This window comes from Heptranchias perlo, chromosome 16 (assembly GCF_035084215.1).
Source record: "Heptranchias perlo isolate sHepPer1 chromosome 16, sHepPer1.hap1, whole genome shotgun sequence".
Lineage (NCBI taxonomy): Eukaryota > Metazoa > Chordata > Chondrichthyes > Hexanchiformes > Hexanchidae > Heptranchias > Heptranchias perlo.
This window is the reverse complement of record NC_090340.1, coordinates 35,519,318-35,543,958: the sequence shown is the minus strand read 5'-3', so window position 1 is coordinate 35,543,958 and position 24,641 is coordinate 35,519,318. Positions and strand designations below refer to the sequence as shown.

General features: G+C 38.9%; 1 protein-coding gene across 2 annotated transcripts in view; it reads right to left on the bottom strand.

Moving 5' to 3' along the window:
* Positions 1-24,641, bottom strand: part of vps35 (VPS35 retromer complex component) — a 44,451-nt gene that overhangs the window by 5,204 nt on the left and 14,606 nt on the right. For both annotated transcript variants that reach the window (XM_067997941.1, XM_067997939.1), the window contains exons 5-16: positions 24,148-24,330; positions 22,461-22,674; positions 21,325-21,408; positions 18,788-18,897; positions 18,566-18,662; positions 15,502-15,650; positions 15,116-15,323; positions 13,469-13,624; positions 9,054-9,176; positions 3,146-3,325; positions 1,446-1,685; positions 520-663 (exon numbers count right to left, since the gene is read on the bottom strand). In XM_067997941.1, coding sequence (XP_067854042.1) covers positions 520-663; positions 1,446-1,685; positions 3,146-3,325; positions 9,054-9,176; positions 13,469-13,624; positions 15,116-15,323; positions 15,502-15,650; positions 18,566-18,662; positions 18,788-18,897; positions 21,325-21,408; positions 22,461-22,674; positions 24,148-24,330 — 1,888 coding nt within the window. The remainder of the gene's footprint in view (positions 1-519; positions 664-1,445; positions 1,686-3,145; positions 3,326-9,053; positions 9,177-13,468; positions 13,625-15,115; positions 15,324-15,501; positions 15,651-18,565; positions 18,663-18,787; positions 18,898-21,324; positions 21,409-22,460; positions 22,675-24,147; positions 24,331-24,641) is intronic.

The following is a 24,641-nucleotide window of genomic DNA, read 5'->3' as shown; positions in this document are numbered from 1 at the left end:
CTACCTACCAACTTTGGAGAGGTTTATAACCCTCTTGTTTTCTATGACCTTTTCACAGCTTATGACACTTGTATATCTATTACTCTTCACTATCAGCAAGTTAAAAAAATTCAAGCACTGCTTCCTTGTATTCATAGTTACATATTTGACCAGCGACCTTTACTGCTTGCTTTCCCATCTCTATTTCAGTTACTTAAGAGGGCCTCGCCTACCATCCCCTCTTAGCTTTAATGAATGTTACTATCCAAAACATTAACCCGTCATTTCTGTCTGTTAATGGACCTGCTGTGAAATTTCCAGCTACATAATCTATTCCAACAAATGCAATGTTCCTTTTCATCATTACGATGAATGAGCACAGACCACAGCACAAACCTGGCCTGCATGACTCATTACAAGATGCACTGCAGTTACCCAAAAGATTGCCATTTGAAAAAAACTCCATTTCTCAAATTTTAAACTACACATATTAGCACAAATTATCCAAGTAAATTATAACAATAATTAGCTTAAGCTTACCGCATCATTTTCTTTTTCATAAAAGTATATGTATCGATTAAGGATTTCAGTGAAGAGCTGTACTTGTAGTGATGGATCCATGCACTGATTGGCTATCTTCAAAGCCTTCTTAAGACACTCCATCACTCTCTTGCCATCATGGATCTTTGAGGAGAAAATGGGAATTAAATAATCCAATATTTTAATTTAAACACAACCAAAAAATGAGCAAAGTAACAATTCAATATTTTGGTTCATAATACCAGTACTTTGTCAAATTATCCAAAAATACTTGAGACACTGCTAGTGATCATTACAAGGAATTTTCCAATACAAGAAGTAATTTCCCCCTTTTATCTCAAGATATAGGTTTTATAAAGTCTCACACTTGTTAAGCCTATATCCACAGTACAACTTAATCCCTGAAGATCAGTAGCAGTCAAGTACACAGCCTATAATGGGCAAGAGGAGGAGACACAGGCTGAGTGACAATCAGGGCCCAAAATGCCAGGCTCCAGTTCTACATTCTTTTAAGAATATGGTTTATCAATACCTATAGGTTTGGGAAAGATTGAGGTGAAGATTAGTACTTCTGCAAACTATCCTCCTTAAATACTAATGCAACCTGAAATTTCAGTTTGTTACATGGAGAGGGGGACATCTTAAGTACAACAATGTGAACGTTTTGGAGTATGCAGCCAAACTGAAAATATTCTTGCACGGTTCAAATATTACTTCTTGTAGAAGCGAAACGTAGTATCCAATGCAAATACGCACATGTTGAGAATGAGCTGAAATAAGCTTCTCCAATATTTGCAATTCTACAGCAAGCTCTGAATAAAACCAGGTTAATAACTATAAACACAATGGTCAGATTAAATTGAGTTTAACGTGTAACAGCAAACATTCAATACTACACTAGTGTAATATGATGCTTATATATTTACCTCCTCTCCATTCTTATCTGTGTTCCGGCCAGACCAAAACAAATGAGCACAGATGCTAACAGCACGACATTGATCTGGCTTTTTAAGTAACTTTGAAGCAGCCAGTGCACATTGTGTCCTCAAAGGCTCATGGTTCTCTTCACTGAAACATTTCATTCGCTCAAATGTTCCAATTATCAATGTGATTGCTGCCAGCTGTGCCTTGGAATCACTGATTTCATCTTCATACAAAGAGAATGCCTAAAAAACAGTATCAATTTGTTTTTCCAAAGAATGTCATCAATACAAGGTTTTGAAAACAACAGGTACCATGTATTATTCAGAATACGTGGCTTCAGTATAAAATTACACATTAACTGTTATTGCAAATAATTGTGTGCTACCATCAGTAACGTGCCATCCGTAGGATCTTATTTTATTGGGAATCCTTAAGAATCCTGCAGGAGAAACAGACCTGCTAAGTATCAATACTCATTTTACTTAAACTAACTTATTTTAAGACTTCTGAAATTAAATCCCTCCAAATATTCAAATAAGTTTCCAATCATGACTCTTGCTTGTCATGTGTAATAACACTAATGTTCACAGCAATTAACTTGGGAAGGAGAGGATGCAAGAAGTGAAAAGGGAAGGAAATAACCTTCACAGCTAAATTTTCCTGATGTGGAGATGCCGGTGATGGACTGGGGTGGACAAATGTAAGGAGTCTTACAACACCAGGTTATAGTCCAACAGTTTTATTTGAAATCACAAGCTTTCAGAGGCTTCCTCCTTAAATTTTCCTGAGGAGAACACAATGCCATTGAGTAGTTTTGACTGAGCAAATTACATTTACTAAAGGGGTTCTATTTTCGATATCTTAAAAGGGCATTCTTTAACTTTATACAGACATAGGAGGCAAGGAAAATAGTACTATTTAAATTATTTCTTAAATTTCTGGTCAGCTGTGTCACAGGGCTACTGAACATTTGCTGTTAACCCATTAACTTTCTTTCAGGTTATAGTCAGTGGGTAAAACGATCCAAAGCTTTGAATATTCAGTTCATTTATTTACTAGATCTATACTGTTCTCTTCCCTCCATTCCCAATTTTATCCCTTCCTCTGCCAAAAGCAACGATTACGGCGAAGAATGGTTCCACAAGACTCAGCTGCTCTTTAAGTACCTCACTTAAGTGGCTATGTTTAATATGTGAGCCTAGTCATTGAGTGTCAGCTCATTATTCCACTATGACAACCATCACTGAGGAGCCTGAGTCCATCCTTATCCAAGACACACTTCCTGCAGCAGTCAACAAGTCAAAAGCAGCAAACCTGGATGACTTTTTTTTTTCCTGGGCTAGGGAAACTGAGGTCAACTTCAGCACACTTCTGCTAGCTCAGCAGTTAATGGGCAATTGGGAAACCATCCAGGATATGCTTTATAAAATAGGACATATGTATTTTCCCGGGAATTGCAGGTTTCCCAAATTTTCCTTTGCAATTACAATTTTTACGAGCACGTGTAGCTATTATCTGGATTTAATCTGGTCAATGTCAACGTTGAGAGCCAAGAACTGAAAACTTATTAAAAGAAAGTAGCTTAATAAAATCGCAGGACTCAGTATCAAACTGAAAAAAATCTCAGCCATACTCCTGTTTCCCCCCAACCCCCCATACTTTTAAAATTCCCATCATAAACATAAACAGTGTTAATCCTTACCTGAGACATAAACTCATAAGCAACAGTCTCGTGATTCTCAAATCCAATATCTCCAGCTGCAAGTGCTCCCTGCAGAAATAGGCGAAGAGGTAACTCTGCAAGCTCCGCTTTGATCAGGGCACTGATGGTCTGGTGGGCAAAAGAAAATATTTTCTGGCATTTCTTTTCCCATTTTTCATCCTGGCAGAAGGGATAAAAAAAACTCCAGTTATTTGAACAATCAAGCTGTATATCCAAAATTTAAGTTAGTCTTTTTTAAAATAGTGCTTACTTTGTTCTTTTATTCTGGTCACATGACTAAAGTTAGGGAAAGAGACAATAATTCTGACATTATTGGTTTAATGACCTGCTATTTTTGCTCAAGTAGCTGGGTTTAAATCAATTGAAGTCATAAATTCTCAGTTTCAACCTCTGGAAGCATTACTGGAGAAAGACTGACTGAAAAGATATCCCTACAATGAACAGGTCTAATCTTCAATTTTGTAAGGTTTAAAAACACATTTTTAAAAATAATAGGGATAAAGGCAAACTGCAATTGGAAATGCTATTGAAACAACACTGCACAATTAATCCTTTTAACCACTTTTCTCAAATGGTAAAGATTTAGTGCTATTGATAATGTATGTCACTGAAAGACTTAAGTACCTGTTACAACTATTATTAGCCCGTCTGCTTATCACCCTCTGTTCGCACCGACCTACGTCCCTCAAAGTATTAGTCACTGGAAATTAAACCACCTTCCCACAACGTGTTTCAGATACACAGACATGAAGACAAGAACAGAGAGGATTGGGGGTTTGGGGGGGGGGGGGGCGGGAAAGAAGAACGAGAGAGGAATGAAAGATTGAAGAAATGGGTTTTGAAAAGGATTTGTTAGAACAAAGGGAACAAGGTGGAGGCATTTAGGGAATTCCAAAGTAAGGCTCTCACTACTGAAATCAATGCCACAAATAGTGGGGTGAGGACAGATGGCATACACAAAATGTCAATCAAAAGAATGGAGTTTTTGGGTGGAGGATAGGGTATATGGTGCTGGAGAAGATTCAACAGTTAGGATGGGCTGAGTTCTTGAAGGGATTTAAAGACAAGGATTTTAAATTTAATATGTTGAAGAATGTGAAGCCATTCAGGGCCATAGGTAAAGAGACCAGAATGTGTGCAGCTGAGGTTTGGACAAGTTTTAGTTTATAGAGGGTGGAGAAAAGGAGGCTAGCGAGGAAAACATTGGAGTAATTCAGCCTGGAGGTGACAAAAGCACACGAGGGTTTCAGCAACAAAGGGACTAGGGAAGGGGCAAAAACAGGGCAATGTAGCAGTGGTGGAAGTATGTAATCTTTGTGATGGAGAGGATGTGTGGTCTGAAACTAAGCTCAAGGTCGAACAGAATGTCAAAGTTGCCAACAGTCTGGTTAAGCTGGAAACAGCGAACAGGAAGGAAATTAACAACAAATTTACACCATATTAAGATACAACTGGGACCAAGTCGGTGCACAAGACTAGGTATATCAATTCATCTAGAGTCTGTGTCACCATAATTGTTTCAGGTCAACCCCTCAAATTGAGGGTCTGACTGCAGATTCAAGTTATTTCTATAGAATAACTGGTGCCAAAGCAGTGTGTGAATTATGAATTGGTCAAGCTATTTACTAGTGTAAGTCAGATCACTGCTCAATTTAGTAAACTTATACTAGTAAATTCAGCATGTGATGAGGTGAAGTAGGACACGGTGCCAGTTTCCTCCAAAACTCAGAGTGCCACTGAAATACAACCCAGCAGATGCAGCCTGAAGCAGTAATTAAAGGCATCTCACAAACACTGCCAACACCATCAAGAATAAAAGTAATTTCCAATGCTAACCTTTAAATCCAATGAATGGTTTATAATAGCAATATGCGCAAGCTTACATTCATCCGCTTATATACGGGGGAAAATGCAGGACCATGTCTTTCAAAAGAACAGCTTTCAGTTTCTGACACCAGGCTGATGCTTACCTTTCAGCTGATCGGGGGAAAATTATTACTACACATGCAACTTACTGCTAGCGACTACTCGCTGATGAGTTGTGTAACAAAAAGGTAAAACAATGCATTCTTACAATAAAAATGTTCTATTAGTACTCAACAAGCCACTGGTAATACTATTAAATGAAAGTCCATTTATAGAAAAGATAGCCACAATAAAGTTAACTGCAGGGCACAAAGCCAAATAGGTTTTAAATCCCAGTTCAACAGCAAATATCAAGAATCCAGTTAACTATTTTAATTAAAATTTTCAATGAAAATTATCCCCTTCTTTTGGTCCACCTGACCCAGCCATCTTTGCTGCCAATGGAAACGTGGCTGGCATACCTGGTGAATCAGAAGAAAAAACTAAACACAGAACAGAACTATTTTATATAGAACTATAGAAATTTTCTGTGCAGATACAGCACAGGAGGCCACCATTTGGCCTAGAATGTCTGTGCTGCATCTTTCCGAGAACAATCCAGAACTAATCCTCCTGCCTTCATAGCCCTCTTTTTAAAAGAAAGCTGCATTTATATAGCACCTTGCATGGTCTCAGGATGTCCCAAAGTGCTTTACAGCCAATTAAGTACTTTCTAAGTGTAGTCACTGCTATAAACGTGGCAGCCAATTTGCACATAGCAAGGTCCCTGAAACAGCAATGAGATAAATGACCAGATAATCTGTTTGAGTGATGTTGGTTGAAGGATAAATATTGGCCAGAACACCAAATCTCCCCTGCTTTTCTTCAAATAGTGCCATGGGATCGGAGAGGGCAGACGAGGCCTCGGTTTAATGTCTTATCCGTAAGACGGATCCTCTGAGCGCAGCACTCCCTTGGTGCTGCATTGAAGTGTCAGCCTAGATTATGTGCTCAAACCTCAAGAGTAGGGCTTGAATCCAAGACATTCTGACTCAGTGGCAAGGGCTAAGGCTGACACTCATTATTTATCAAATTTTCATGTAAAAAAAGCAATACTTTCTGCCTCAACCACTCTATTGCAAAATATTACATACGCAAACAGCCCTCTGTGTAAAGAACTTTCTCCTAACCTCTATCCTCACAGTGATAACTTTAAATTGGTGATCTCTCGTCGACAACTCCCAACCAGGGATAGTCTTTCCCTATTCACTAACATAACCTTTCATAATTTTAAAAAGGTCTATTAAATTCCTCTTCATCTTCTCTGCTCCAGTGAAAATAGTCCTGGTCTCTCATCAAAGAGCATGCCAAGAGCAGCACCAGGTGTACCCAAAAATAAGGTGCCAACCTGGTGAAGCTATAACACTGGACTACATGCATGCTAAACAGCGGAAGCAACATGCCAGACAGAACTAAGCAATTCCACAACCAACGGATCAGATCAAAGCTCTGCAGGCCTGCCACATCCAGTCGTGAATGGTGGTGGACAATTAAACAACAACAGGAGGAGGAGGAGGAGGCTCTGTAAATATCCCCATCTTCAATGATGGCAGATTCTAGCACGTGGGTGCAAAAGACAAGGCTGAAACGTTTGCAACCATCTTCAGCCAGAAGTAGATGATCCATCTCAGCCTCCTCCCGATGTCCCCACCATCACAGAAGCCAGTCTTCAGCCAATTCGATTCACTCCACGTGATATCAAGAAACGGCTGAGTATACTGGATTCAACAAAGGCTATGGGCCCCGACAACATCCCAGCTGTAGTGCTGAAGTCTTGTGCTCCAGAACTAGCCGTGCCTCTAGCCAAACTGTTCTAGTACAGCTACAACACTGGCATCTACCTGACAATGTGGAAAATTGCCCAGGTATGTCCTGTCCACAAAAAGCAGGACAAATCCAATCCAGCCAATTACCGCCCCATCAGTCTACTCTCAATCATCAGCAAAGTGATGGAAGGTGTGATCAACAGTGCTGTTGAGCGGCACTTATACAACCAATAACCTGCTCACCAATGTTCAGTTTGGGTTCCGTCAGGACCACTTGGCTCCAGACCTCATTACAGCCTTGGTCCAAACATGGAGAAAAGAGCTGAATTCCAGCGGTGAGGCGAGGGTAACTGCCCTTGACATCAAGGCAGCATTTGACTGAGTGTGGCACCAAGGAGCCCTTGTAAAATTGAAGTCAATGGGAATCAGGGCAAAAACTCTCCAGTGGCTGAAGTCATATCTAGCACAAAGGAAGATGGTAGTGGTTGTTGGAGGCCAATCATCTCAGCCCTAGGACATTGCTGCAGGAGTTCCTCAGGGCAGTGTCCTAGGCACAACCATCTTCAGCTGCTTCATCAATGACCTTCCCTCCATCATAAGGTCAGAAATGGGGATGTTTGCAGATGATTGCACAGTGTTCAGTTCCATTCGCAATCCCTCAGATAATGAAGCAGTCCGTGCCCGCATGCAGCAAGACCTGGACAACATCCAGGCTTGGGCTGATAAGTGGCAAGTAACATTCACGCCAGACAATGAACCATCTCCAGCAAGAGAGAATCTAACCACCTTCCCTTGACATTCAACGGCATTACCATCGCCGAATCCCCCACCATCAACATTCTGGGGGTCACCATTGACCAGAAACTTAACTGGACCAGCCACATAAATACTGTGGCTACAAGAGCAGGTCAAAGGCTGAGTATTCTGCAGCGAGCGACTCACCTCCTGACTTCCCCAAAGCCCTTCCACCATCTACAAGGCACAAGTCAGGAGTGTGATGGAATACTCTCCACTTGCCTGGATGAGTGCAGCTCCAACACTCAAGAAGCTCGACACCATCCGGGACAAAGCAGCCCGCTTGGTTGGCACCCCATCCACCACCCTAAACAAACATTCACTCCCTCCACCACCGGCGCACAGTGGCTGCAGTGTGTACCATTTACAGGATGCACTGCAGCAACTCGCCAAGGCTTCTTCGACAGCACTTCCCAAACCCGCGACCTTTACCACCTAGAAGGACGAGGGCAGCAGGCACATGGGAAGAACATCACCTGCACATTCCCCTCCAAGTCACACACCATCCTGACTTGGAAATATATCACCGTTCCTTCATTGTTGCTAGGTCAAAATCCTGGAACTCCCTACCTAACAGCACTGTGGGAGAACCTTCACCACATGGACTGCAGCGGTTCAAGGCGGCGGCTCACCACCACCTTCTCCAGGGCAATTAGGGATGGGCAATAAATGCTGGCCTTGCCAGCGACGCCCACACCCCATGAACAAAATAGAAAAACTATAGTTTGCCATCCCCGACATCATCCTGGTGAATCTGCACTGAATGCTCTATATGGTTTTAATGTCTTTTCTATAACGGAGTCCCCAGTATTTTGTATAAATTCATTTTTGTGCTCGTATATATAAAAAAAATTCTATTGACTTTTGTAGATAATTATCTAATTGCATTAACACCATCAAGGAACTGTGTATTTGTACCTCTAGGTCTCTGTTCGTCCACACTGTTCCAGTGTCTTGTAAGTGTATACGCCTATTCCTTGTTTTATGTCCCTAAGTTTAATACCTCACAATTCTCCACATTAAATTGCATCTGCTACCTGTCTACCCAATCCACTAACAAAGTATTTTACAGCCCTCTTCACAGTTTGCCAAACCTCTTATTTTTGTGTCTTCTGCAAATTTTGAGATTGTGTTCCCTGTAACCAAGTCCAAATCATCCATGTATACACTGACCACCTACACTTCCCCACCCACTAGCATATTAGTTTAAGAATAAACTGCTTGAGAAGATCTACCCTCTCTCAAACATCCAGACCAGCAGCTTTTTAGTCAGAATGATCAAGGTGGCACACGTCCTAGTCTAGCTAACCAGGAAAAGGTCAATCTCAGCCTGAGGTCTGATCATTTAACAACAGAGGGAAAGATTTCTTCTTTGCTCGTTAAAATAAAAGTTTCACATGCATTAAAAGCTTCCAGCTTACCACTTTTGCATTCTCTTTGTAGCAGAAGGCCAACTGATAGGCGGCAAAGACCAATGGTGGTAAAGTGAAACGAATCCTTTGATTTCCACCAGCACCAAAGTGTTTTCTGGCAGTGTTTAAAATCTGTTTGAAGAAAGATGAAATTAAACAGTAACCAGTATGAAATACTTTCATTTGGAACAAATGTTCAAAAATGGCTCTTAATTTGTGCAGTACCATTTGATCTGATACCATATATCATGTATGCACACAATTTTGGGAACAATAGCACATTTCCTTGGATTTCTGGGATGGTAGCGTGACGAGTGATTAAATAGCAATACCATTTTTCAATTTTAAAATTTTGTTCAGATATGTCCCAACATTTCAGTTTTGTTACTGGTCTGAAATCTCAATAGATTTACATGAAATTCAACTACACATACAAGTACTGATATTTGAATGAAATTGTATACTCACATTTTGTTTAAAAAAGTCCCTCTAATAATTTCTACAGAATCGCATTCAGCGATGGTAAATGATTTTTTCTACTTGCTCCCACATCCATTTTGTCTTCATTCTTCCTTTGATCAGTGAATTAGGAGACAGTGCACTTGAATTTGCTGGAAACTTGCACCATCTGTGGCGGATACCATTATTGTGGTACAGAAATTCCAGGAAATTATGGCGAGTGCCTTATGCCATAATTTGCTGGGACTCTCTGCTGCTTCAGAGACCGTTGCCAAAAAGGTTAAACATCTAATTATCATTGCTCCACTGCCCATTAAAATCTGTGGCAAGATCGAGTTTGCTGAATTGACGCCACTGTAATGGCCACAGCCACTTAGACCAATGCAGAATGGTGCTGCTGGGCTCGGTATGTTTGGTGCAATCACAGGAATCGTAGTTTACTGTGTAAATTAAGAAATAATTTTGTTGCCCTCATTAGGTACTTTATTCAGTGGTACGTGTCTAGGATCACTGGTGAAAAGTGCAAAGCAACAGGAATTATATATCAGGCAGTTGCAATTTGCCAGTTCCTAGTTTTAAACGACCATCCAAATGCAACTTTTTTTTGTAACTCGATTCGTTAATCCTACACATTGTGAATGTGGTGATTAGTGATCACAATGTGCCCATTTAAACTTTATTAAAATCAGAAAATAGTAGAGATTTCAGATTGCTTGAGCAACTAAAGACTAAAAGCCTCTGGTTTCCGTATTATTTGTACAACCTCAACAGGAAGAGGTGGAAGTCACTGTTGCAGCTAATGAACTAACCAGACATTTTTCTTAAATCCTCAAGGCGAATCAATTCTATAATCTGAGCTTGTGCTTGTTTCTGCCCATTAGTTGAACCATCAAACGTCTATTTTAAACACTTCCGAACCAGAGTAGCACCACATCGCAATAGGTTTTCACTTTGGCCATCGGCTGCTCTGCTCCTGATCCGTTGCTGTGATGTATTCTAATTAATTTTCCAGCAAATTGTAGTGTTAATTCGGACTGGAGGATCGGGGAGCACAACAGTCTAATTTATGGCGCTCGTCGCCAATATAGAGAATTCCAGACCATTGACTTATCTAGTGTCTACTAGCATTGCATCATCTTAAACTGTTGTAAATGGTTATTGCTGTAACAGTATTACTCAATTTACTTTTTGCACTACCTACTATGTGGACTCAACTGTATGAATAACAGAAAATTTATATGTATTCTAACATTTAAAATGTGATTTGCACCTTCATGGGATGAAATGAAACTTTAAAGTCTATCATGGACAGGATTATTTTCTGTTAATTTTTTTTTTAAGCTTTTTGTACATGTCTGTAGAAATTAAGAATTGGCATAAAAAAGTTACCCTCAAAACAACCTCAGGGAAAGCAGAGTTCTACTGTGCACTTTTTCAGGTATGCTTAGTGCTAATTTGGACCTTCTAGTATGTTTAATTTTACTGTAAATGACTTTTATAGTCAGCTTTGAAGAATGTCAATTTCCCCAGCTTTCAATGAGCTAAATCATATCACTAGCTGCATGATCTTTAGTATTGTATTGAACATTTGTTAAGTGACCCCTAATGATTAACAAGGAACTTTCTACTTCTGTTATTCGAGTAGTTTGAACTTTAATACTGTGGAATGATTGAAACATTGCAAAAAGGTGATGTTTAGTCACTAACAATTGAAGTAACTGATCAGGCTCGTAAATTTGTGATTGCAAATTCTTTTTAAAAACAAAACAAATATTGCTACAATCTGAGACAAATTAGTTGGCTTAGCCAATTTAAATGTTTAAGAAGTCAACTACTCGCAATGTTTATTCAAAAATGCCATTGTTACATGAATAACAAAGGACTGTAATCTGGTTACCTTGGTAGTGCTTGCATAAATTGTTCAAGCTGAATTCATATCTGTGGGAAAGGTCTCAATATTTTACATTTAGAATAATCTACCACATGTGTGGTTACAACTGCAAAACAATTAAGTAGGTCAGATAGCAAAGTGAGCTCCATGTCAAATTTTAGATTCACCTATGCCATGTTATATGCAACTCAACCCCTGTTCTGTATTATTTGCAATTCAGGCCCTGTGCTATTGTGTGCAATTCACTCCAGAGTACTGGATCTGCTTTGTAGCAAAACTCGATGATTCATTTCTAAAAACACACGAATAGATTTGAGGTCCCAGTGCCTGGACATTAAGCATCACCTGGGAGCAGTGCAGAGAGAAAAATCTGGAAGGGAAAGGATCATAAACTTCTAACAGAACCCAGCTAATTTTCCTTTCCCACCCCCAACCCCAATATTTTTCCCTCTGCACTCCACCCAAGCGATCCTTAATGCTCGGGTGACAAAGACAAAAATCTACCCTTCTAATTTTATTTAGTGCAGCAAATTTATTTACAGCTGTGTAATCTCTGCCAGAGGCCAAAACAATTATATTTTCTGACATAGGTGCCTATGACCTCACATCATGTTACCAGTTTTTCTATCCCTCCTAAATATTTTTAAACCATGGCTTGTGTGCATATTTATATTTCCATTTCACTGAGGAGCACAATTGTCATAGCACACTGAAACCACACTTGTACAACACAATAATAAGTCTGCACCCATAATCTTCCTCCATATGATGAGCTGCCCAATTCAATTATGCTGTTATGATAAAGCACCGGACTACCCTAGAGAGGGGTTTGGAGGGGGGGGTGGGTGGTGTGGAGAGAAGAGAAATGGCTCAGGCTGCTCTCGTACACCTGCTAGTAGCTGGTTTCAGACAACACTGACAGTGGTCTCAGAAAAATCATCCATTTGTGGATGGGGTTTAGTTCAGGGTGACCCAAGAAATGGAAGGAAATCGCTTTATTGAAATAAAAGTTTCACCTTTGGAAAAAGATTTTCTATTTCTGTAAATTGTCAACTTTAGGTATGTAAGTTTGCATAACAACCCCATTCTTGACATTCCCCTCTAGGTGAAATTTTGCAATTCTATTTTACATAACCAGTGAGTGACATGCACAATATTTTTAAACAAACACTGACAAATAGCTTGATCACCATCTTTGTGCATACAAAGATTAGCTCAGTTCAGGGTTTCAAATTCTACATAATACTACTTCTACACAATCACTCCATAATATAGTTCTGTAATCTTTAGAATCACCTGGAATCTCTAACTACAAGCTATCAGTCAAACTACCTGGCTGTTGTAGGGAAGTGGATCTCAGTTGGAGGCCTAAAAGATGGATACTGAAAATTGTTTCAAACTAAACAGAGAGTGGGACAAGAGAACATGGGTTCAAATTAATAAAATGCATATCCCGGACTAATGTCAGGAAGTTTTTCAAACAGAGGGATCAATATTTGGAATGTACTTATGAGTAGGATAGTGGGTGAAACCCCAGAATAATTTAAACAAACAATTATAGGGAGTGAGTGAAGTGGGGGAGGGGAAGGGGGGGGCACGGAGAGGAGGGAGAGAGAAAAAGGGAACAATTCAGATTTCCTGGGGGATGCACTAAGTTGGGTCGAATGGCTTGGATCATCCATATTTATCTTGGGAATCGCAAGCTGCAGCCTTGATTATTAAAAGCAGAGAAGTTTGAATGCCAAACAAGCTTTAGAAGTTCAACTAAAAATCAGTGAGAAAAGAGATTTCCGTAAGGATTTGAATCATGTGCGCTCAGCTCATCCACCAAATACTCACTATCATTAAAATTGGCTAGCTAGCACTTAGATTGCTCTGACAGCTGAAAAATCTTGTGGCATGAAAATCAAAAGTGGGATTTTTTTTCCCCAGGAGGAGGATTAAAGGGAGAAATTTAACATAAAAGCCTCCTATAAAAATCAACAGCAAAAGTTATTAGGTGTAATTTAAATCAGTCCATTCATTTGTTAAAGGAAAGAAAGGTACAAGACTTGTGTGCGGCAAATTAACATACCAGATACTGTTGGTCAGGATCTTCAGATTGAAATAAATGAATAAATCTACCAACAAGACTTTGCTCTTCAGCAAAATCTTCTGGGTCTGGATCTTCTGCTGGCTGATCTGGCTGATCCTGAATCAATGTCGACACCAGGTTCAGTATAGCGTCCACCTATTTAAAGGGGAAGGCATTTATGAAAGCAGTGCATAAAATTCTACAATTTTCACAAGAACTTCACTTAATATGCAACACAATCAGCAAAACTGTAAATAAGCAAGTATCCAACTGTCACCTAATTTTAAAAAGCTGAAAAGAATCCCCATGAGATAAATAATTTTCACTTAAGAGCACTGAAATAGGCACTCTTCCATGCGTTGATAAGTTAACATGAAATTATTCAACATGGACACAATTTTTACTGGTAGAAAGATAATAGTCGTGCAGTGACCAAATCAGAACAGCAACTGATGGGGATAACTGCATCCTAGTCAAGTGTGGGAAGGGGAAAGAAAAAAAGTGAAAAGTAAATTACTAATTCTCGTTGCGATTGCATTTCTTTGCACAATGCAGCAAACTTAGGAAACAGCAATAAATCTTAATGGATGAACAGCACAGCATTTTACTTACTGCTGAAACAAATTTCACATCTGTTGTTAAATAATAGGAAGGATTATTTTCAGGTTGCGAAATGTAATTGCCTAGGTAAATAACATCTTTCCTATTGTGTTGCTTAAGTATTTATTGGTGTATATATAATTAGAAGTGTCAGAATTTATATCACATGGTTTTACCAAGTGCAACTGGCTAATGTAACTTTCTAAATAGCAAATTAATGTGCCATGATTACTGTAATTCTCAGAGGAAGTCTTGTAATCAATACTACTTTCAACATTTAGAATTAAGGAAAACTGTGTTCAAAATGCTGAAAGTCTCATCAGGGAAAAGTGGACTCACATTTATCAATGTTGAATAACTTCCTGTTAACTTTACAAAGCATGCAAGAGTGCCTATTTCAGTGCTACTGAAGCAGTGAATTACACTAATAAATAGACATTGACACAGGGTAATCCAATATAGATTAAATTCACCATCCCTGTGCTGACACTTCCCTATTTATTTCCCCCAGAGGTTACAAACTCTTGTTTTTCCAAGTTAGTTTCGATGGACAGAAAACTCCCTAGGTGAATATTAAAGCTAATAATTTTTGTGGAACCAATTTTCAAAAATAACACTGATGTTAAGAATCCTTAAAATCAGAAAACATGATATTTGGTAAACACAACACAAACACATTTTTCTTTCAAAATGACTGATTTGCCAACATAAATTCAACTTAGGTTGTAAAAAAAGTTAACCAGCTTTGGAGCACTGTACTTTAAAGCCTTGTTCACACCAAGTGCAAATTTATCACCTATATATTTTTTTAAATCATTCATTGTACAACACTAATATTTCTATTAGTCAATTTGTGAAATAATCAAACTTCTAGACTAGCATACAATATTGAAAAACCCATCCTTCAAAAATAACAGCTAAAATGTATTTTAAAATCAGCAATTTTCTAATTACCTGCTTTGTCATAATTTTAACAGATCATAGTATTAAAATAAATTAAGTTGCTCCTCTTTAAGGTAGCAAAGTATACACATTAAAAGAACCTACCTGTTCTTGTCCAATTATCTCTGTATTGTACTCAAGCGCATTGCTTAGTATATAACAGCTCATATTTTTGCGTGACTCATAGTCAAAGTATTCAAACAAAGGATGAAAGTGTTTCAACTTCAGTACAGTCAGGCTGTTGTTGTAGGTGTCGATAGGAATCTTTAGAAGCCGTGTTAACTCTTTAGACACCGCACTGCTAGTAGCAATACTAAACATGAGGGGAAAAAAATTGAAAATTTGATAGTGAACTAATTTTCATGGCTATTGAAAGTGACCATATTTGCTATATAACTGAAGAGAACTACAGTTTACAACACAACGAGATACAAAATCCTTAAATTCTTAACTTATGGTACGAGTACATTTAAAAATTAAAAAGTACATACTGTTCGAGATTGAGTTTGTTGAAGATCTCTACAGTAGTTTCAAGAACTTTATCAACATAGTCCACCCGTTCAGGATAACACTTCATGGCCAAGTTGATAAGAGACACTTGTAAAGATACCACATCTTCAGATGGCATATCTTGTCTTGACTGAAAATATAACCAAAATAAAATTACTTTGAGAGTATTGTCTTCTTAATAGATAATATTTTGGACAGCTTTTTAGTAAACCGACTACTGGCATTATCTGCAGGAACTGCAGAACAACAGGTCAGACAGCTGGAAGTTTAATATGGTAATCGGACAGGGGTTAATACAATATTTTGTGTATGATTGAAGTAAATGTTTTTGTTCAAATTGTCACATTTCCTTTCCTATTTTTCTTCTACACAAGGCAATTGGTATAAGGTTACACATTTGGAAGTACTGCTGCATCACTTTTCTTAAAGCCATTTCCAAACATGCAGTACAGCACTCCCAATGAGGTATATCTGAATTCCCCAATACAGAATAATGACACAACTACCCACCATTGGCCATCTAAAGAGTCCATAAGGATTTACACGGAAAGGCAAAGTTCACACTGGTACTTTCAATGCTCTGATGTTAATCAAGAACAGAGGAAATGTTATTTGGCATTTGTCCATTTTATACTGCCAGAATTGGTAACGGTCAGCACTGATGCTGAATACCAACCAAGAAAAATGTTCTATTCACCAGCACAAATAGAACCATAGAAGTTTACAATAGAGAAAACCATCAGGCCCATTGAGTCTATGCCAGCTCTTCCCTGGAGCAATTCAAAGCTAATCCCACTACCCCTGTCTCCTTATAGCCTTTTATCTTCCTCTGCTTCAAACATTTATCCAATGTTCTCATAAAAGATGCAATGGTTTCTGCCTCAAGCAATTTCTATGGCAAAGCAACTTGCATTTATATAGTTATATCTTTAACTCAGTAAATTATCCCAAGGTGCTTCACAGGTGAGAAATCGGACAAAAACTGACACCAAGCCAAAGGAGATATTAGGACGGGTGACTAAAAGCTAGCTCAAAGAGGTAGTTTCTTAAATGAGGAGAGAGAGATGGAGAGGTTTAGGGAGGGAATTCTGGAGCTTAGGGCCTAGAGAGCTGAAGGCACGATCACCAATAGTGGGGCAAAGGAAGTGGGGGATGCACAAGAGGGCAGAGTTGGAGGAACTCGGATTTCTCAGAGGGCTGGAGGAGGTTACAGAGATAGGGAGGGGAGAGATGATGGAGAGATTTGAACACAAGGATGAATTTTTTTTTTAAATCGAGGCAACAACCTTCTGTGTAAAGAAATTTCTCCCAACCCCTCTGCTTAATCTGTGATAATGTTAAATTGATGATCCCTTGTCACTGACTCCCAAAACAAAGTAGTCGTCTTTCCATATTAACTATCAAAACCTCCATTAAATCTCTTATCCTTCCCTGCTCTGGTGGAAATAGATCCAATATCTCGAGTGTCCCTTCATAACTATAGTTTAATTCTGGTGACTCTATACTGAACGCTCTATGTCTTTAATGTCCTTTCTGTAATGGGTTGCTATAACAGCAACAGCACTTTAACTGTAGTCTAACCAATATTTTGTTCAAATTCATCATTACTACTTTACTCTTGTACTCTATTGCCCTATTTATAAAACTCAATTCTACTGACTTCAGTATGGTTTTATCTATCTGCAGTCACACTTTCAGGTAATTATGTATTTGAATGCTAAGTCTCTGTTTATCTACATCCTTCAGCGTCTTTCCTTTAAGTATATATTCCCACTCCTCATTTTTTCTCCCAAAACTTATTAGCTTACAATTCATATTAAACTGTATCTGCCACTCATCTACCCATTTCACCACTCTATGCCTTGCTGAAGTCTTTCAGTCCATCTCATTTTCAAACTTCTTACTTTTGTGTTGCCATCAAATTTTGGGACTGTGTTCCCTATATCGAAGTCCAAACCATTCCTAAACACAGAATAAATATAGACCCAGCACTGACCCCCGGGGAACACCACTTTCAGCCCTTATCCAGTCAGAACAACACAGATTTACCACAAATTTGTTTTCTATCCAATTTTCCATTCATGCTGCTATATTTCCTCTCGAGGCTTATTAGAAAAAAATCAGTCACGTGTTGTACAAGTAATGCCTTCTGAAAATCCAAACAAACAGCTACTGCATTCCCTTTACCAATTCAATTGGTCACTTCAAAAAAAACATTCCAATAAATTTGTCAAACATGACTTGCGTTCAACAAATCCACATTGGCTGTTCATAATTAGCCCATGTACTTCCAAATGCTCAATAATTTAATCTCAAATTATGGATTCTAAGGGTTTGCCCACAACTGACATACTAACTGGTCTTCAGTTACCCAATTTATCTTTCTGTCCCTTCTTGAAGAAGGGCGCTACATCAGCTACTCTCCAGTCCCTTGGTACAATTTGCACATTGGAGGATTGAAAAATTGTGGCCAGAGCCTCTATTATTTTCTCTGACTTCTTTCAACAGCCTAGGGTGCATTCCTATCCGAGCCTAGTGACTTATCTACCTTGATTTCTGCTCATTTTTCTAGAAACAATTCCATTTCTACAGTTATTGCTAACAATTGTTCCACATCTTTCACCCATATTCTCACTTCCACAACCAGGTGTTAATACTGATTAAAAATATTTACTATCTCCATGACCCACAAGTATATTTTGCTGTTTAGTAGTGGCTGAAGACATAACTTGCTAAAGTCACGTTATCATTTCACCCTCCAGTGAAAAACTCAGTAGTTGTAGATACATTACTAGTTTAGGTGACTTTCACATTTCAATGGAATGTCAATTTATTGAACAAGGAAACGCTCCCACACCAGGTTAAAATGCCAAGAAGGCTTTCTGTAAATCTATGTATGACTCTGTTGGTAAAATGGTTAACGACCAAGTTTAGGAAATGATAGGATTTCAAAAGCATCCAACATTCATGAATTACTGACATTCCCAAGGACTATGGATCAAGATTGGCTCTCTTCACAATAAAAGCAGCAGGCTGCAGCTTTACCTGTATGACGGTAGCTACTTGTTGGGAAAAGATGTCAAACAGTTTTATATCAGCTGGGATTCCGGGGCCATCTTCACGATGCGCAAACAAAGCCAATCTATAAATTGCAAAATGACTATTGAAAACAACTCAAACAAGTGAAATGTAAAAAGCCATAGGTTACTTAAAGAAACTGCAGTTCAAAGAAATCTACTGGGATCCAATTCATGTAAGCAGTCTTACCGGTCAATCAATGCAATGATAATGTTTTTAACATTAACACTTTGGTGGAGCTCTGCACAAGAACGAAGGAATGGATTCAGTGTCTGCAGGTGAAACTCATCAGGGAATACCTGTAAAATAGATAACATATTTGAAAGCTTTTTCAAAAAAAGTTACATATTTAACGTAAAATTTATGGGACGTTTACGTTAAGCACAATATAAATACAAGTTGTTATTTTAATAGTGAGATATGCAGTGCTTAAGAAAAGACATACTTGCTCTCGAGGCAGTACAAAGAAGGTTCACTCGGTTAATCCCGGGGATGAGGGGGTGGACATATGAGGAGAGGATGAGTAGATTGGGACTCTACTCATTGGAGTTCAGAAGAATGAGAGGCGATCTTATTGAAACATATAAGATTGTGAAGGAACTTGATCGGGTGGATGCGGTAAGGATGTTCCCAAGGATGGGTGAAACTAGAACTAGGGGGCATAATCTTAGAATAAGGGGCTGCTCTTTCAGAACTGAGATGAGGAGAAACTTCTTCACTCAGAGGGTGGTGGGTCTGTGGAATTTGCTGCCCCAGGAAGCTACATCATTAAATAAATTTAGAACAGAAATAGACAGTTTCCTAGAAGTAAAGGGAATTAGGGGTTACGGGGAGTGGGCAGGAAATTGGACGTGAATTTAAATTTGAGGTTAGGATCAGATCAGCCATGATCTTATTGAATGGCGGAGCAGGCTCGAGGGGCCGATTGGCCTACTCCTGCTCCTATTTCTTATGTTCTTATGTTCTTACAGTTGAGAAATCATTGTGGTTGTTGCTCAAAGGACTTGGAAGCTTTGATACTTCCAGGTCACTCAAAGAGGTATGTTTAACTGTAAGAAAAAAATTCACAGCCCAATGCCTACAGTAAGAGTCCAGATAAGTGTAACTGTTTGGTGAGGCACTTTTCAGCTAAAAAGCAGCATGCATGTTTGGAACTATCAAGAGGACAGCACTCTCATAAGTTGTTATTTTATTAAAGGCCTCATTAATGCATAGATTTCCAAAGAGGAGTTCCCAGAATTTAGGAAGTCTGTAAAGAGATCCTATGTGCTCTATGAAATCACCAGATTTATGTTAGTCTGTACGCCAATATTAGCCAGGGATCTCCCATACAGAAAAGTTTGAAAACCACAGCATTAATGAAGTACCTCTGAACAGGACTGGTTGACAAATGGAAAGATGCAATTTTCTGCTCTCTTCTTTGCAATTCACTATACCTTCTAACTCATCTGCAAATATGTATATATTCCCCCCTATTCCAAATCTGGTTAATTTCTCATTCTTACATCCTTAAATATTGCTTTGAAAAATGCTTAATCTTTACTTGTCTTTCCCATAGCCTAGTCAGCTAAAACTAAACAATTAACATCTCACAAATTAAAAACTGTTGCTGATTTCTGCTGGTCCCTTTGATTCTCAGCAACCTTTAAATAAAAATATTTAACCAATGCTCACCCCTGAATTCCCTCCCAAACCAAACTCCCTCTTTAGGCCAATCTCACTGTTACTCCTCACAGCCTGAGTTACATTTCAATAGCTTATTACCTTATATACAGCTTAGGTGTTTATTTGAGGAACTTAGAAAGTAGCTTCATTTTGTTAGCACATAGTCACTCCTGTTTAGACCTTCGGAGGCTTCCTCCTTCCTCAGGTGAATTCACCTGAGGAAGGAGGAAGCCTCCGAAAGCTTGTGGAATTTAAAATAAATTTGTTGGACTATAACTTGGTGTTGTGAAATTGTTTACAATTGTCAACCCCAGTCCATCACCGGCATCTCCACATCCTGTTTAGACCTGGCATTTCAAGTGTCCAATTTATCCAGATCCGCTTCAATAACACATATTAGAGCTCAAATGCAGGGTGTAAGCTACTGTGGCAGGTGATCGGATTCATGTAGCACAACTGACAAGTGAGCTTCTGTGATTAAAACAATTTTGGTGCAGCCATAATCAATCTCCAATACAATCACTTCATTTCCAACAAAATATTGCCATATTTATAGGACAAACATTCTCATATTCACAGCTTATGAAGGGAGCAGATAGGGACCAGCAGAAATCAGCAACAGTTTTTAATTTGTGAGGTGTTAATTGTTTAGTCTTAGCTAACTAAGCTATGGGAAAGACAAGTAAAGCTTAAGCATTTTTCAAAGCAATATTTAAAGGAAGAATGAGAAATTAGCCAGATTTGGAATAGAGGGGAATATATCCACAGTTGCAGCTTATGAGGGAAAGAGCAGGGGGGGGGGGGGGGAGGGGACAAGAGAAAAGGGAAAGAAACACTGTATTGAAAGCATTGCTCCTTCTCCATTTCTTTTTCAACATAACTTCATTACTACAAATAATACTTAATTGCAATCCACTAACCCAACATACAGAAATTGTGCTTCATTAGTTTAAAAATTAAAATTAAGATTTTTTCTGAAAATTGGTTTATTAAAATGAAAGTTCAACACATTGATTTGAAAAACAAACATTAACAGACCAAAATAATACTTAGAACTTTACCTGAATAATACATTCCATGAGATACTCCTGAGCCAAGCCATCCCTGCAGTTTACAACTTGCTCCAGTATTCCAGTTAACACAATCTAGAAAACAAAAATGAAAATTGGAAGTGTGGGTCAGCTGGGAGCATTCTCATCTCTGGGCCAAAGTTGTGGATTTGAGCCCCATAGCAGGTATTTGAGGTCATAATCTAGACTGGCACTCCAACGCACAAAGAAAGTTAAACTGAGACATAATCTGCCTGTTCTGGTAGGTCAGACCTGGGAATTGTTTCAGAGCTCGGAGTAATATTCCTCCCTCAACCATTACCACCAAAAAACAGATCTGTTTGATGTGTTTGAGTGCAAAATAGCTGCCACATTTTCCGACATAAGTCACGGTACTGTTTAGGATGTTTTAGAACTGTGATAAGTTGTTACATAAGATAAAGTCTTTTTCAAATATTAGTCACTGCTCGTGAACTACTTCCTTTTACTATATTTCCTCATATGGTTCCAATTTCAACTGTACAGCAGCTATAATTAGAATTCAAATGTATTCCACTTGGCATTTCTAAAACTGCTTCCCTAATTCAAACAGCAAGGTTGAAAGACATTCAGAAGCCAACAGCAAAACAGAGATAGGGGGATGAGAAAGAAGAAAATGTGAACACCGAGGCACCATCGCCATTTAAAAATACGAGGCAGCATCACTACTTTGAGGCAATATGTTCAATTCTGCCAGAACAGATCTCTTTTTAAAATGAATCCCTCATGCCTTGGGCTTTCTGGGACAGACCACAACTGCAGATAATCTTTTCCCTGGTGTCACCCATGCTGCTCTGAACCAGTTACTTAGAGATGCACAATGCAGCCTGGGAAGTGACCTGGATTTTCCCTGAGAGGATTCTGTCACAAGTACAAACCCAGATCCCAGCACTCCATATCAAGCTGGTCATTCGGCATATTAAAAAGGATGCATTCTTCATAAAGTTAGATAAACAAAAAAAAAACAATTGCTGTACTTTTCACTGGCTGTACTTTTCACTGGCTCTCAAAAGCTACATCACTGGAATTCCTTTGGGCAGATTACAAATAGTTAACAGTTATATCAAGGTCTTTTCAACATGTGTAGAAGCAGAAAGCTAAATTCTTACCTGTTTGTACCTCTCCACATTAACCCCTTCCAACTGACTAAGTCGGACTAAATTTGTACCAACAAGGATTCGCAGTTCCTGGCGTTCACGTTCTCGTTTTTCACGGTCTCTGCTATGACCCTGGTGCTGCATTCGCACCCAGAGTTTGTTCATTTCTGCGAAGTTCAGCAGCACAAAGTCCATGGAATCATTGATGTCTCCAGTAACAACTTCTCTGCAATATCGAAGCACAGGGGAGTTCAAAGCTGCAACATGCCAATCATTCTAGGCACTAGGATAACTTTTGGATCATCTTTGTGATGACCCAAAACTTTGCTCAGTATTAGTCTGAAAGTCTCTTTTTCATTATGAACTTAGAACATCTTTACTAAGTACACACTCTCAGCAGAGAAAAAAGTACCTTTTTACATTTTTGTAATGCTGTACGTACTGTTTCCCAGGTACTTTGTTTATGAATTGTTCCATTTCTCAATTTATCAGAGTATAGAGTACAGGAAAAGTAATAGCAGTGGCAAAGATATTCCGTGTAACTTTGAAGTATACAGCAAATTGCTTGTGATTTTTGAACAATCTCTCAGTAAATCCAGCCCGATTGAAACTGAAATGCATCAAGTTGACATTACAATAGCAAGTACAAAACATTGCATAAGCTTGCCCAATTGCTCAATGAATTTAAAAAGAACAAACTTGCATTTATACATCCTCAGGACGTTCCAAAGTGCTTCACAGCCAATGAAGTACTCTTGAAATGTAGTCACTGTTATAATGTAGGCAAATGCAGCAGCCAATGTGTACAGCAGGTCCCACAAACAGCGGTGAAATAAATGACTAGATAATCTGTTTCACCAGAGTTGGTTGAGGGATAATAGTTGGCCAAGGCTCCGGAAGAACTTTCCTGCTCCTCTTTGAATGGTGCCTTGGGATCTTTTGCAGCCACTCGAGGGAGCAGATGGGGTTTTGGTTTAACATCTCAACCTAAAGACAGCATCTCTGACAGTGCAGTACCCCTCAACACTGTACTGAAGTGCCAGCCTAGATTATGTGCTCAAATCTCAAATGGGGTTTCTTAAACCCCATGACCCTCTGAATCAGAGGCAAGAGTGCTACCACTGAGCAAAGGCTGAGACCATCTAATGAGTAGCTGGTCAATGCATACCAGGAATATCTTAAGTTCATTGCCCAATTTGTATTGAATCAGCTCATCTCACCAGCAGAAGCTACAATTGGCCTCAGCGCACCTGGGTTATAGAAGGCTGGGGAAGGGGGATGGGGGAAGTCAGTCAGGATGGCTGCTCTTGATCACTATCCAGCATTCCATGCCGGACACCTGTGAGCAATGGGCCAGGATGTGATCAGGTCCAGTTGTGTTGCCCCTCTGAGTGTTGAATAGTGTGCTGGCACTCACTGTCAATGCTCACATCTGAATAATAACCATGTGGACGAGGGACTAGAGAGCACCCAATGAGCTCTATGTAAACAGTCAATATTTTCAGGAGGAGAGAAAAATAATAGATATGTCACATATCATAATTACATATGCAATTACATAATTTGTATTAGTTACTTCAATAGCCTTTCAAACACAACCGATGCTCAGACAAGCCAAATTCATAAAAAAAGGTGTCATCATTTTACAGTTTTGCAGGCCACAATGAACCATGCTGTTCTAACATTAAAAAAGACTTACTCAGTCTCCTCCCCTTCATCTGGCAAAATATTTCTGGTACATTGAAGCAGATAGTTCCGGAGGAAGAGGCCTCGCAGTGGATGCTGCACCCCGCGACACATTTCCACCAGATCCTTAAGAATATCTTTCCTGGACTGGGAAAATGACTTAATGTAGACAACTCCAACAGTGATGAGCAAGTAACTGAACATGTAAAAAAAAACATACAACTTGGTTGCAAATGCAATTTCATGTTCTACATTGCCATAATTTTTCAAAGTTTTACAAGCACCAACAAGTGTTAAAAGTCCTATTTACAAATTTTTAAAGAAATGTAAAAAGTGATCTAAATTGCAATTCAACATGCTGAAATATTAAAAGCAGTGACTGTAAACTGAACATCTGTGATCAGTGATTCTCAGCATCTGTATTTGAATAATTTTAATCAAGTTGAAATTACTGTAAGCAACTTAATATACAAACAAATGGATTGACTGCCCAAGCCTTACTAGTAG